The following is a 13039-nucleotide window of genomic DNA, read 5'->3' as shown; positions in this document are numbered from 1 at the left end:
TGGCCTCCATTGTAGCTAGATGTAGCCAAGTGCCAATACAGGCTCCTGGGGTGTAAGTGGAGTAAGGTACCACTTCCCAGAAGTGTGCATAGCAGGCAGCTTGTGCCCTCTCCTTTGCTTGCCTCCTGCCTTACTGGAAGCGGAGCAGCCCTACTGACTTGAGGTGACGTCTGGAACAGAAGCCACATGGGCCAGGACAGTGAGAGAAGGTGCCTGGATCACAACATTCATATAGCACCTCATTGGCCTGGCAGTGCTGACCTCTGAGCTTTCCCATGAAAGAGGGACTGCTGTCCCTCTGAAAATTACAGATATTTTAGGGTTTCTGTCATTTATAAATAAGTCCAGTTCTAGTTCCAGGATGTTACTATTGCAAGCAATGTTGTAGTCATCCCCTTGAGGTACCTGTGTGGGATTTTTCTCGGGAGCTTCTGTCTGGGAGTGGAATCACTGGTCACTAATTCTTGAATATTGTCAGATTGCTAACCAAAGTGCCTATACCTCTTTACATGTCCTCTAGCAAGTGCTGGAAGGTTCCAGTTTTCTCATACCTTCTCGAGTTAACCTGGGAAGGATATGGGATAGAGCACTCACTGTAAAAGACTTTGCATTTCTTCTATGATGAGATTGTTCATCCTTTGACATGTCTAAAAGAATCTCTAGGGTGATCTTTCTTTCCTTCCTTTTTTTTTTTTTTTTTTTTTGAGATAGGGTCTTCTATCATGCAGGCTGGAGTGCAGTGGCACGATCTCAGCTCACTGCAACCTCTGCCACCCGGGCTCAAGTGATCCTCCTACCTCAGCCTCCTGATTAGCTGGGGACACGTGACAGCATGCCCAGCTAATTTTTTTTTTTTTTGTATCTTTTGTAGAGGTGGGATCTTGCTATTTTGCCCAGGTTGGTCTTGAACTGCTGAGCTCAAGCAGTCTGCCTGCCTCTGCCTCCCAAAGTGCTGGGATTATAGGTGTGAGCCATCATGCCCAGCCTTGTTTTGTTTTCTTGAGACACAGTCTTGCTCTGTCACCCAGGCTGGAGTGTAGTGGTGCTATCATAGCTCACTGCAGCCTTGACCTTGTGGACTCAAGCAGTCCTCCCACCTCAGTCTCCTGAGTACCCGGGACTACAGGTGTAGGTCACCACACCTGTTAATTGTTAAATTTTTGTGTAGAGATGGAATCTCCCTAGGTTGCCCAAGCTGGTCTGGAACTCCTGGCCTCAAGCAATTCTCCTGCCTTTGCCTCCCAAAGTGCTGGCATTATAGGCGTGAGCCACTGCACCTGGCCCTGGATGTTCTTTCTCAAACTCCTGATTAGAGACCTTTGAAACTTTAATGTGCCTTTACTAAGTGCCACATACCAACCTTGGTGCTTTTCATAACCTCATTCATCCTCAGAGCAACCCTGTGAGATATGTGTTCTTATTCCCATGTTACAGAAGAAAAACAGAAGGTTGGGGCTGGGCACAGTGGCTCGTGCCTGTAATCCCAGCACTTTGGGAGGCTGAGGCGGGCGGATCTCCTGAGGTCAGGAGTTTGAGACCAGCCTGGCCAACATGGAGAAACCCCATCTCTACTAAAAATACAAAAAAATGAGTTGGTCATGGTGGTGGTCACCTGCAATCCCAGTTACTCGGGAGGCTGAGGCAAGAGAATCCCTTGAACCCGGGAGTTGGAGGTTGTAGCAAGCCGAGATTGTGCCATTGCACTCTAGCCTGGGCAACAGAGAAGGGCTCCGTCTCAAAAAAAAAAAAAATATATATATATATATATATATCTTGGCTGGGCTGCAGTGGCTCACGCCTGTAATCCCAGCACTTCAGGGGGCTGAGGTAGGAGGATCATTTGAGGCCAGGAGTTCCAGACCAGCCTGGGCAACCTAGCACAACCCCATCTCTACAAACAAAAAAATTACCAGGTGTGCGGTGCATGCCTGTCGTTCCAGCCACTCAGGAGGCTGAAGTGGGAGGATTGCTTGAGCCCAGAAGTTCGAGGCTGCAGTGAGCTGTGATTGTGCCACTGCACTCCAACCAGGGCAACAGAGCGAGACCCCATCTCAAAAAAAAAAAAAGTCTCTTACCTGGTGTCTGACACCTTGACACAGTAGTATTCTAACAAATGTTTCTTGAATGATTAAACTCCTGTCTCAAAGAATCCCACCACCATCTCTGTACAAGCCAGAAAAGCTTCACTCTCCACTCCTCTTCATCCCCCACACCCACTGCATCACCCATTCAATTTAACGGTCCCAGCTCCCTCCCAAATCAGCTCCCTCTGTCCCTCTCCATGCTGTCCTAGGCCAAGCCACCACTGCCTGCAGCCTAGGCTAGTGCCACAACCACTTCACGGGTGGCTGTTTCCCCTCTGGCCTCTCAAATCTATCTTCCATGCTGCAGCCAGAATGATCTTTTCTTTTCTTTCCTTTTTTTTTTTAGATGAAGTCTCGCTCTGTCACCCAGGCTGGAGTGCAGTGGCACGATCTCAGCTCACTGCAACCTCCACCTCCCAGGTTCAAACAATTCTCCTGCTTCAGCCTCCCCAGTAGCTGGGATTACTGGCGTTCACCACCGTGGCTGGCAAATTGTAATATTTTTAGTAGAGACGGGGTTTCCCCATGTTGGCCAGGCTGGTCTTGAACTCTGTCCTCAAGTAATCTGCCTGCCTTGGCCTGCCAAAGTGCTGGGATTACAGCCGTGAGCCATCGGGCCTGGCCTATTGTAGTTTAATTAATATGCCTAAACATTGACTCATTTTAAGCATACAGTTAAGTGTGTTTTTTCAAAAAATTGTTTACCAAGAGACAGAGTCTTGCTCTGTCACTCAGGCTAGAGTGCAGTGGCGCAATCATAGCTCACTGCAGCCTCGAACTCCCGGCCTTAATCTTCCCATCTCAGCCTCCCTAAGCACTGGAACGACAGGTGTGAGCCACCACGCCTGGCTTCAGTGAGTTTTAGTAGATGTATACAATTATGCAAAAGTTTCTTTCTGCTTGTGACCCTAGGCAATGACTAATCTGCTTTTTGTCACCTTACTTTTGCATTTTCTGGGTGTTCATATAAATGGAATAACACAGTATGCAGTGTTTTGTGTCTGGCTTCTTTCACTTAACACAGTATTTCTGAGTTTGTATCAGTAGTTCTGTTATAGAACAGGCGTCCTATACAGGCCTCCAAGTGAGGGTTCTTGGATCTCACCCAAGAAAGAATTCAGGGTGAGTCTGCAGTGCAAAGTAAAAGCAAGTTTATTAAGAAAGTAAACCAGTGAGCTGGGCATGGTGGCTCATGCCTGTAATCCCAGAACTTTGGGAGGCTGAGGTGGGCAGATCACAAGATCAGGAGTTCAAGACCAGCTTGACCAACATGGTGAAACCCTGTCTCTACTAAAAATACAAAACTTAGCCAGGTGTGGTGGTGCATGCTTGTAGTCCCAGCTACTCGGGAGGCTGAGGCAGAAGAATCACTTGAACCTGGGTTGCAGTGAGCCAAGATTATGCCACTGCACTCCAGCCTGGGCAACAGAGCAAGACTTTGTCTCAAAAAAAAAAAAAAAAAAAAGTAAACCAGTGAGAGTACAGCTACTTCATAGACAGAGTGGGACATTCCTGAAAGGAGGAGGAGGAAGGTGTCTCCTTATGTGCAATACTTGTATATATGGGGACATGTGCTCTGTTGCAAGGGTTTGTGATAAAGAATTAATTCGTTTTTCTTCTTCTTCTTCTTCTTTCTTTCTTTCTTTTTTTTTTTTTTTTTTGAGATGGAGTCTCGCTCTGCAGCCCAGGCAGGAGTGCAGTGGCATGATCTCGGCTCACTGCAACCTCTTGTCTGCTGGGTCCCAGTTCAAGCAATTCTCCTGCCTCAGCCTCCTGAGTAGCAGGGATTACAGGAATTCGCCACCATGCCCAGCTAATTTTTGTATTTTTAGTAAAGATGGGGTTTCACCATGTTCATCAGGCTGGTCTCAAATTCCTGACCTCAGGTGATATGCCCTCCTTGGCCTCCCAAAGTGTTGGGATTACAGGTGTGAGTCACTACACGCGGCCTAGTAAACATTATTAATTTGTTCCCTTAACCATAAACATCTAGAGGCTAGGAATGCCTTCCTTTCTGGAATTCAGTCCAGCAAGTCTCAGCCTTATTTTCCTAGCCCTCACTCAAGATGGAGTCACTCAGGTTTGAATGTCTCTGACAGGTCATTCCTTTTTATTTCTAAGCAGTATTCCCATTGTATGAATATATTATTCCCCTGTTGATGGACATGTGGATTCTTTTCATTTTTGGGCTATTATGAATAATGCTTTTATGAACATTCATATACAGGTTTTTGTTTGGATATGTGTTTTCATTTCTTATTGGTGGATACCTAGGAGTGGAATTGCTGGGTCATATGGGAAATGCATGTTTAATTTTCATTTATTTAGCTTTTTGTAGAGATGAGTCTTGCTTTATGACCCAGGCTGGTCTTGAACTCCTGGGCTGAAGTGATCCTCCCACCTCAACTTCCTAAAGTGCTGGAATTACAGGGCTGAGCCACTGTGTCTGGCCAAAAACACGATTTTTAAAATGAACAAAAGAGCCGGCTGCTCACACATGTAATCCTAGCATTTTGGGAGGATGAAACGGGAGGATTGCTTGAGGTCAGGAGTTCCAGACTAGCCTGGACAACATAGCAAGATCTCATCTCTACAAATATAAAAATTAAGACACTGGGCATGGTGATTCATGCCTGTAATCCCAGAACTTTGGGAGACTGGGGCAGGCAGATCACTTGAGGTCAGGAGTTCAAGACCAGCCTGGCCAGCATGGTGCAACCCCATCTCTACCAAAAATATAAAAAGTTAGCCAGGCATAGTGGTTCATGCCTGTAATCCCAACTGCTTGGGAGGGTGAGGCACAAGATTCACTTGAACCTGTGAGGTGGAGGTTGCAGTGAGCTGAGATCCCACCACTACACTCCAGCTGCAGTCTGAGTGACAGAGCAAGGCTCTGTCTCAAAAAAAAAAAAAAAAAAAAAAGTTCTTTACATGGATCAAGCCCTTTGGCAGATGTACGCTTCGTAAAAATTTTCATCCAACATGTAGCCTGCCTTTTCGTTCCACAGGTGCAATTTACAATGTGTATCACTCTCTAGATAAGCTCCACGAGGGAAGGGAGTAAGTCTGCCTTTCCCTGAAACCTGGTAAAATGCCAGGCACATAGTAGATGTTCAATAATATTTTGTTGAGGGAATTAAATGGCTGCAATCTGAATTTCCTGTCCACCAAGGGAAACCAAGCTTAAGGTTGTGAAACACGAGGCCCCTAGTATGGGCGGGGAGCAGTTGTGGAGAGCAAGGCCAATTATGTCTATTCGGACTCAAAATAGTTTCTAATAAGGCATCTTGGGGTGGGGGATTCTCTCCCCACGAGACTCCAGAATTTCAGTAGAGGGTTTTCAAGGTCTGGTTGAAAGTTGGGTCTTGAAGCTGTATTTGCACAGAACTACACTAATTTTACTTAGAGTGCCTATTAGATGTAGCTTGGAGATTATAAGCTGCCACTAAGGAACCACTCCAAGTTATCCCTTTGACCCCAGTCCTGTAGCGGGGAATCTCCTTAAGCTCGGAGTCCCCGCCTGCACTACAAAGCCCGCCGAAGGGCGTAAGGGCTCCAGTCCCGCTTGGAGTAAGGAAAAACATGCTCCAGGAGGGGCAGGTGGAGACGCTTCCTTTGATAGGTATTTAAGTGTCCACGGTAAAGGCTCAGGAGTTTATAAGGCTAGCAAGGTTGGGGAATCCCAACAAACGGCGGGGCGCTGCTGAAGCTCGCTCCGTCCGTCCGTCCGTCCGTCCGTCCATCATCCATCCATCATCCATCCATCATCCATCCCTCCATCCATCCATCCAATCCATCCTTTACTGAGCGTATCAAGCCGCCAACCAGACCCTGGGAGGAAGAGAGGATGGTTCCCGACAGCTAGGGCTGCTCCTTGGCTTTTAGAGGTATCTACCATTTCCAAAACCTTTTGAGACCCCATTATCCCGTTTGTTGAAGGAGGAGTCTGTCGTGGGCGTTCCAGATAAGATAGCTGAGATTCGGAAGGGCAGACGACTCCAGCAAGTCATCGGGACGCCCTTTTTGACGCTCCTGGGACCGCAGGGTCTGGGAAGGTTCCTGGTTACCGTGGCAACCAGCCGGCAGTCACGTGACGCGGGAGGCCGGGCGGAACGTCTAAGAGGCTTCCGTAGTCGGGCGGCCGGTCACGTGCCGAGGGCTTCCCCGCGGGGACCCCCCTCCACCCCGGCTCCCGCGTCACATGACCGGCTTTAAGCAACATGGCGGCTGCCCTGGTGCGGGGCCAGGGCTGAGCGACAGCGACTGCAGCGGCCTCCTATCCCGGGTGACGGGTGGCCTCAACGTGGGATCGTGCCCTCTTCAGCCCGTCCTGTCTCCGACATCACGTGTATTCTGCAGGTTCCCTCCGCGCTGTGTGTCTACTGAAACGGGGAGGCGTGACAAGGTCCCCCGCTCCCTTCCCAGTCGTGCTCTGTGCTTCAGGGCAAGCTACCCGTCTCCGGGCGCACTTCCCTTGCCTGGGTTCCGTCCATCCTCCTTTCTCCAGCCTCCTCCCCTCGCAGGTGGGATCGTCGGTGGGACCGGAGCGCGGGCGGGCGCGGCGCCCTGGGACCATGGCCGGGTCCGACACCGCGCCCTTCCTCAGCCAGGCGGATGACCCGGACGACGGGCCGGTGCCTGGCACCCCGGGGTTGCCAGGGTCCACGGGGAACTCCAAGTCCGAGGAGCCCGAGGTCCTGGACCGGGAGGGGCTGCAGCGCATCACCGGCCTATCTCCGGGCCATTCGGCTCTTATAGTGGGGGTGCTGTGTTACATCAACCTCCTGAACTACATGGACCGCTTCACCGTGGCTGGTAGGGACTGACTTCTGGGAGGAAGCTAGTCCAGGAGAGGGGAGCCAGGGTCCCGCGGGTGGCGCTACTTTGCCGGCCCATGCTGAATTTTCTCCTTTTCTCAGGTGTCCTTCCTGACATCGAGCAGTTCTTCGACATCGGGGACAGTAGCTCTGGGCTCATCCAGACCGGTGAGTGGGGACCCCTCCTGGTCCCATAGCGGCTCTTCTTCCTGTTCTGTCCCGACTGGGGCCAAGTGCTGGCCTGCCTGGGGGCTCATTAATGAAGTTTTTGTGGCCAGTTAGGGAAGGTGATGGCCCTGATGTCGCTCAGCGGTCAGACGGGACACCACATTTAAAGAGGGAGTCAGTTTAGTATAATGGTGGAGACAGACCTGGGTTTAAATCTCAGCTCTTCCACTTATTGTGTGGTGGTAGGCAAGGCACTCAACCTCTCTAAGCCTCATTTTCCTTGTCTATAAGATGGAACGAGTAATAACACGAATCGTCTCTTAGGACTGATGTGAAGATTAACTGAAAGATTGTCTGTGAAGGGCCTAGTGCAATGTTTGGCACATGGTAGACACCCATTAAATAACCGCAGGAGAGCCAGGCGCCGTGGCTTATGCCTGTAATCCAGCATTTTGGGAGGTGGGTGGATCACCTGAGGTTAGGAGTTCAAGACCAGCCTGGTCAACATGGCAAAACCCCATCTCTACTAAAAATACAAAAATTAGCTAGGCATGGTGGTGGGCGCTTCTAATCCCAGCTACTTGGGAGGCTGAGAATTACTTGAACCTGGTAGGCAGAGGTTACAGTGAGCTGAGATCGCACCACTCCACTCCAGCCTGGGTGACAGAGTGAGACTCCAACTCTAAATAAAAAAAAAAAAAAAAGAATAAGAATAATGGCAGGAGAGGGTGTCTGGAATGGGGAGAGGTACATTTTACTTGTTCACAGCTTTGGGGCTCGTGGGGGAGGCAAAGCTAGAGCCAAGCCCTCTTCTTCTTCCTTCCCTTCTTCATTAATTTCTCAACCATTTCTGAGTACTCACTGTGTGCCTGGCCTGGAGGAAGTGATGATTACCTATAGGACTTTGCTAAGACCATTTATGCCCATTGTCCCCTAATCCTTCCATCAGTCAAAAAATAGGTGTTATTGTTCCTATTTTATAGAGGAAGTAGGCAGTGGTATCTACAGCTTATAAAGAAACTGAGGCTTGGAGAAGAGTTAAGACTTGCCCAGGGTCACACTACCAGTTTGAGGCGGAACAGGAATTTGAAACCAGGTCTTGCAGTGCTCTTTTCTTTAATCCAGACCAATGAGGAACTGGAGGTATTTGAGGTAAAGTCTGGAGCAATGAGAATGGGATCATAGGGCAAGGTCTGCAAACCTCTGATGAGTTGTTGAGTTACAGCAGCAGTTCTTTCTTTTTTTGAGACGGAGTCTCGCTCTGTTGACAGGCTGGAGTGCAATGGCACAATCTTAGCTCACTGCAACCTCTGCCTTCTGAGTTCAAGTGATTCTCCTGCCTTAGCCTCCTGAGTAGCTGCGATTACAGGCACCCACACCACGCCTGGCTAATTTTTGTATTTTTAGTAGAGATGGGGTTTTGCCATTTTGGTCAGGCTGGTCTCGAACTCCTGACCTCAGGTGATCCTCCTGCCTCAGCCTCCCATAGTGCTGGAATTACAGGTGTGAGCCACTGTGCCTGGCCTGGAGCAGCAGCTTTTTCTAGGCAGCCGCATTTATTCACTTTATTATTCAGCACATGCTTAATGAGCACCTATTTTGCACTAGGCTGTGTGTTAAGTGAGTGAAAGAAACACAGTCATGGCCAATACAGGCAAGGATCTTGCCTTGGGAGCTGATACTCTGCTGTGCATGTGGGAGCAACAGTCAGTAAAACCTAAACTAAAATGGGACCATTTTCCCATAGGGATACGTGTTATGTAAGAGAAAACAGGAAATGTGAGAGTCAGGGACTGGATGTGTGCTCGCCTGGGCGGGCTTGACCCTGGGCAAGTATCTGAGCTGGAACCTGAAGGAACTATGCTCTGTGAAGTTTCAGGGGAGAGGAGAGACTGTCCCAGATAGAGGAAACAGCAGGTGCCCAAACCCCTAACGGTATTGACCTTGACAGTTGGGCCACTGGGATGCAGAGAGAGGAAGGGAAAAAGGCTGGCCGTGAGTTTGGAGAGGTAGGCAGGGGCTAGATCGGATGGGGGCATTGTGAGCCATGGTATGTATGGAGTTTGGAGCTTGTCTTGGCTAGGTGGGAGGAATTGACAAGCAGTAGGACCCTCTACTGTACAATGGGAAATGTGGAAAGGTTTTCAAGATGGGGCTGGACCATCGCCTGGCAGGAAGCTCTGATGGGCTTCAGGCTGGGATGCGGGGGTGTTGTGAATTCCGTGAGGAGAAGGTGGGCATCTCTTGTGCTTTGGTGGTTCCAGCTGGGGTGGGAGTGGGAGGTAGGGGTACCCCGGCTGGGCTGTGACTCTCTGCTTCCCCCTAGTGTTCATCTCCAGTTACATGGTGTTGGCACCTGTGTTTGGCTACCTGGGTGACAGGTACAATCGGAAGTATCTCATGTGCGGGGGCATTGCCTTCTGGTCCCTGGTGACACTGGGGTCATCCTTCATCCCCAGAGAGGTGAGGCCCCGAGCTGGCTCCTGCTTCTGCCCACACCCACTCCCTGTCAGTCTCTGCTGGTGTTTCTTGGAGCCATGGCAGACTGGACCCCAGGGACTCCTGCAGTTTCCCTGGTCCATGCCATTTTATACCCCTCCTGGCCTGAGTTAACTTGGCCCACCCCATCCTCACCCCTTTTCTTCCAGAGAGTTCTCTGTCCATTATTCCCTCTTCCCCTGGCCACTGGCTCCTTCTACTCCATACCTAAACACTCCAAACCCTACCTGGTCTGTCCTCTCTACCTCCTCTCCTTCCTTATCAGACTTCCTAAAAGGCCCCAAGAATGTGGCACCAGTGTGGGTGAAAGAGCGGCTGGGGAGATGCTGTCACTCTGTCTGCACTTCCTCACTCCCACGCACCCCTCGAGTGCTGCTGCTGACTTCTGCCCCACCGCTCCATGGACCCTGCTCTTGCCAAAGTCAACAGTGGCCTGGTTGCTAAACACAGCTCCTACTTCCGAGTCCTGTTTGCACTGGGTCTCCTGGGAGCCTCTGGCGCTGTTGACCTACTCTTCCTTCCTGAAACTCTCTCCTGCCTTCGTGATGCCATCCTCTTCTGGTTCTCCTCCTGCCTCCCTGGCTGTGGCTTCTTTGCTCCTCTGAAGCCTCCTCTGTTTGTTGTCACACTGCCCCAGAACTCTGTCCTCAGCCCCAAGACCTGTGCACTTTCCTTGTGTGATAGTACCCGTCCTCAGCTTCAGGCGTCTTTGGTAGACACATAAACTCCCATCTAAGGTCACTGTTATTATTATTATTATTTGAGACAGAGTCTCGCTCCGTCACCAGGCTGGAGTGCAGTGGCGCAATCTTGGCTGACAGCATGCAACCTCCGCCCCCTGGGTTCAAGCGATTCTCCTGCCTCAGCCTCCCAAATAGCTGGCATTACAGGCACGTGCCACCATGCCCAGCTAATTTTTGCGCTTTTAGTAGAGGCGGGGTTTCACCATGTTGGCCAGGATGGTCTCGATCTCCTGACCTTGTGATCTGCCCGCCTCGGCCTCCTAAAGTGCTGGGATTACAGGCGTGAGCCACTACTAAGCCTGAGGTCATTATTGATTTAAAAAATAAAATTAAAAAATTTCCCATACCAGGCAAGCAGGGGTTGTCTTATCTAAACCTCTTATTATCCAGTCCTCACAATAGCTCTGTGAAAAGTCATTGTTATCCTCCTTTTGCAGATGAGGAAACTGAGGCTCAGAGAGGTTAAGTTATTTTCCCCAAGTCGCAGCTAGTCAGTGGTGGAGCCAGGATGCAAGCTCAGGTCTGTCTGATTCTCAAACCCAGGCGTCTCCCGCCGTCCCTGCTGCCTCCCGGGAGCCGGCCGGTGCGGTGTCCCGGAGGCTGGCTGCAGGCTGGGGTGCCACCTCTCCCCGGTCTCTCTCCCCAGCGTTTCTGGCTGCTCCTCCTGACCCGGGGCCTGGTGGGGGTCGGGGAGGCCAGTTACTCCACCATCGCGCCCACCCTCATTGCCGACCTCTTCGTGGCCGACCAGCGGAGCCGGATGCTCAGCGTCTTCTATTTTGCCATTCCGGTGGGAAGGTGAGTGGGCCTGGGGCCTGGGGCCTGGGGCCAGGGGAAGACAGGAGGGCCTGGCCTGGGGGACCTGACTGACTGGCTGTCCCCTCTTTTTCCCCTCTCTCCCTCCCTCAGTGGTCTGGGCTACATTGCGGGCTCCAAAGTGAAGGATGTGGCTGGGGACTGGCACTGGGCCCTGAGGGTGAGTCTGGTCTTGGCCTGGGGGTGGGTCAGCGACATTCTCACTGATCCCTGTTTCCTATCTTCACACACCTTCCCACTGCCCATTTTTCTTTTAGGAGACAGGATCTCACCCAGGCTGCAGTGCAGTGGTGCAGTCATAGCTCACTGCAATCTCAAGCTCCTGGGCTCAGTGATCCTCCCACCTCAGCCACCCAAGTAGCTGCGACTGTAGGTGCCTACTACCATGGCTGGCTAATTAAAAAAATGTTTTTTGGTAGGTTCGCTGTGGTGGCTCACACCTGTAATCCCAGCACTTTGGGAGGCTGAGGCGGGTGGATCAGTTGAGGTCAGGAGTTCAAGACCAGCCTGGCCAACATGGTGAAACCTCATCTCTACTAAAAATACAAAAATTAGCTGGGCATGGTGGTGCGTGTCTGTAATCCCAGCTATGTGGGGGGCTGAGGCAGGAGAATCGCTTGAACCCGGGAGGCAGAGGTTGCAGCCAGCTGAGATCGCACCATGGCACTCCAGCCTGAGTGACAGAGGGAGACTCTGTCTCAAAAACAATTTTTTTGTCAGGCATGGTGGCTCATGCCTGTAATCCCAGCACTTTGGGAGGCTGAAGCAAGCAGATCACTTGAGGTCAGGAGTTCGAGACCAGCCTGACCAACATGGTGAAACCCTGTCTCTACTAAAAATACAAAATTAGCTGGGTGTGGTGGCTCATGCCTGTAATCTCAGCGACTTGGGAGGCTGAGGCAGGAGAATCACTTGAACCTGGGAGGCGGAGGTTGCAGTGAGCTGAGATAGCACCACTGCACTCCAGCCTGGGCAACAAGAGGGAAACAACGTCTTAAAAAAGACAGGGTCTTTGTATGTTGCCCAGGCTGGTCTTGAACTCCTGACCTCAAGCAATCCTTTTGCCTTGGCCTCCTAAAGTGCTGGGCTTACAGGTGTGAGCTGTGCACCTGGCTCCAAACACCCCTCCCTTTTTTTTTTGAGACAGAATCTTGCTTTGTCACCAGGCACCAGGCTGGAGTGCAGTGGTGCAATCTCGGCTCACTGCAATCTCCACCTTGTGGGTTCAAGCAATACTCCTGCCTCAGCCTCCCGATAGCTGGGACTACAGGTGCGCGCCACCATGCCCAGCTAATTTTTGTATTTTTTAGTAGAGACGGGGTTTCACTGTGCTGGCCAGGATGGTCTCGATCTCTTGACCTTGTGATCCGTCCGCCTCGGCCTCCCAAAGTGCTGGGATTACAGGCGTGAGCCACTGCGCCCAGCCAACACCCCTTTTTTGAGGCAGCGTTCCCTCTGCTGAGCCTGCAGGAAGCTGGCTGCCCTCACCTGGAATCCATGTGCTAGACAGAACTCTTCTGAGCAGATGACGGAAGCCCATTGTGAAACTGTAAGCCCCCTAAAAGGGCTGTCTTGGCTTTCTTCCTGAAAGTCCCAGGGTGAGCTTCAGTCAGGTAAAGTTGGATCCAGGGCTTCCACACTGCGCTTCTCTTCTGAGCTTTACTTTCCTCCACATTGACATCATTCTGAAGCACTGAGAGCTCCAGATGATTACCTTCCCATTTAGCAACATTGGTACCTTGGACCCTGGGGCCATGTTTCCAGGATGGTGTCTGACTAGATGAACTTGTGTCATGTGGCCACTGTGGAATCCGTCACCGAGGCTGGGGCGGTTAAGAGTCCTCTTGTCGGCTGGTCTGAGTGCCGTGGTGTTTACAACTAATTGATCACAACCAGTTACAGATTTCTTTGT

The 13039-nt window shown here is 51.0% G+C and overlaps 1 protein-coding gene across 6 annotated transcripts in view; it reads left to right on the top strand.

The window, feature by feature from the left end:
• Positions 1-5030: 5030 nt before the first annotated feature.
• The window catches only part of SPNS1 (sphingolipid transporter 1 (putative)), a 12243-nt gene continuing 4234 nt past the window's right edge, over positions 5031-13039 (top strand). The window contains exons 1-6 of one of the 6 annotated variants that reach the window (XM_032243045.1): positions 5045-6607; positions 6695-6899; positions 7004-7069; positions 9396-9532; positions 10958-11109; positions 11221-11287. In XM_032243045.1, the coding sequence (XP_032098936.1) occupies positions 6878-6899; positions 7004-7069; positions 9396-9532; positions 10958-11109; positions 11221-11287 (444 nt within the window). In that variant the 5' untranslated portion in view covers positions 5045-6607; positions 6695-6877. Of the gene's footprint in view, positions 6900-7003; positions 7070-9395; positions 9533-10957; positions 11110-11220; positions 11288-13039 lie in introns of all 6 variants that reach the window. The other 5 variants (XM_032243044.1, XM_032243047.1, XM_032243042.1 and 2 more) reach the window with 5 other exon arrangements.

This window comes from Sapajus apella, unplaced genomic scaffold (assembly GCF_009761245.1).
Source record: "Sapajus apella isolate SASKATOON/1434 unplaced genomic scaffold, GSC_monkey_1.0 scaffold51, whole genome shotgun sequence".
Classification (NCBI taxonomy): domain Eukaryota; kingdom Metazoa; phylum Chordata; class Mammalia; order Primates; family Cebidae; genus Sapajus; species Sapajus apella.
The sequence above is the reverse complement of the archived record's forward strand: the minus strand, read 5'-3'. Positions and strand labels throughout refer to the sequence as shown.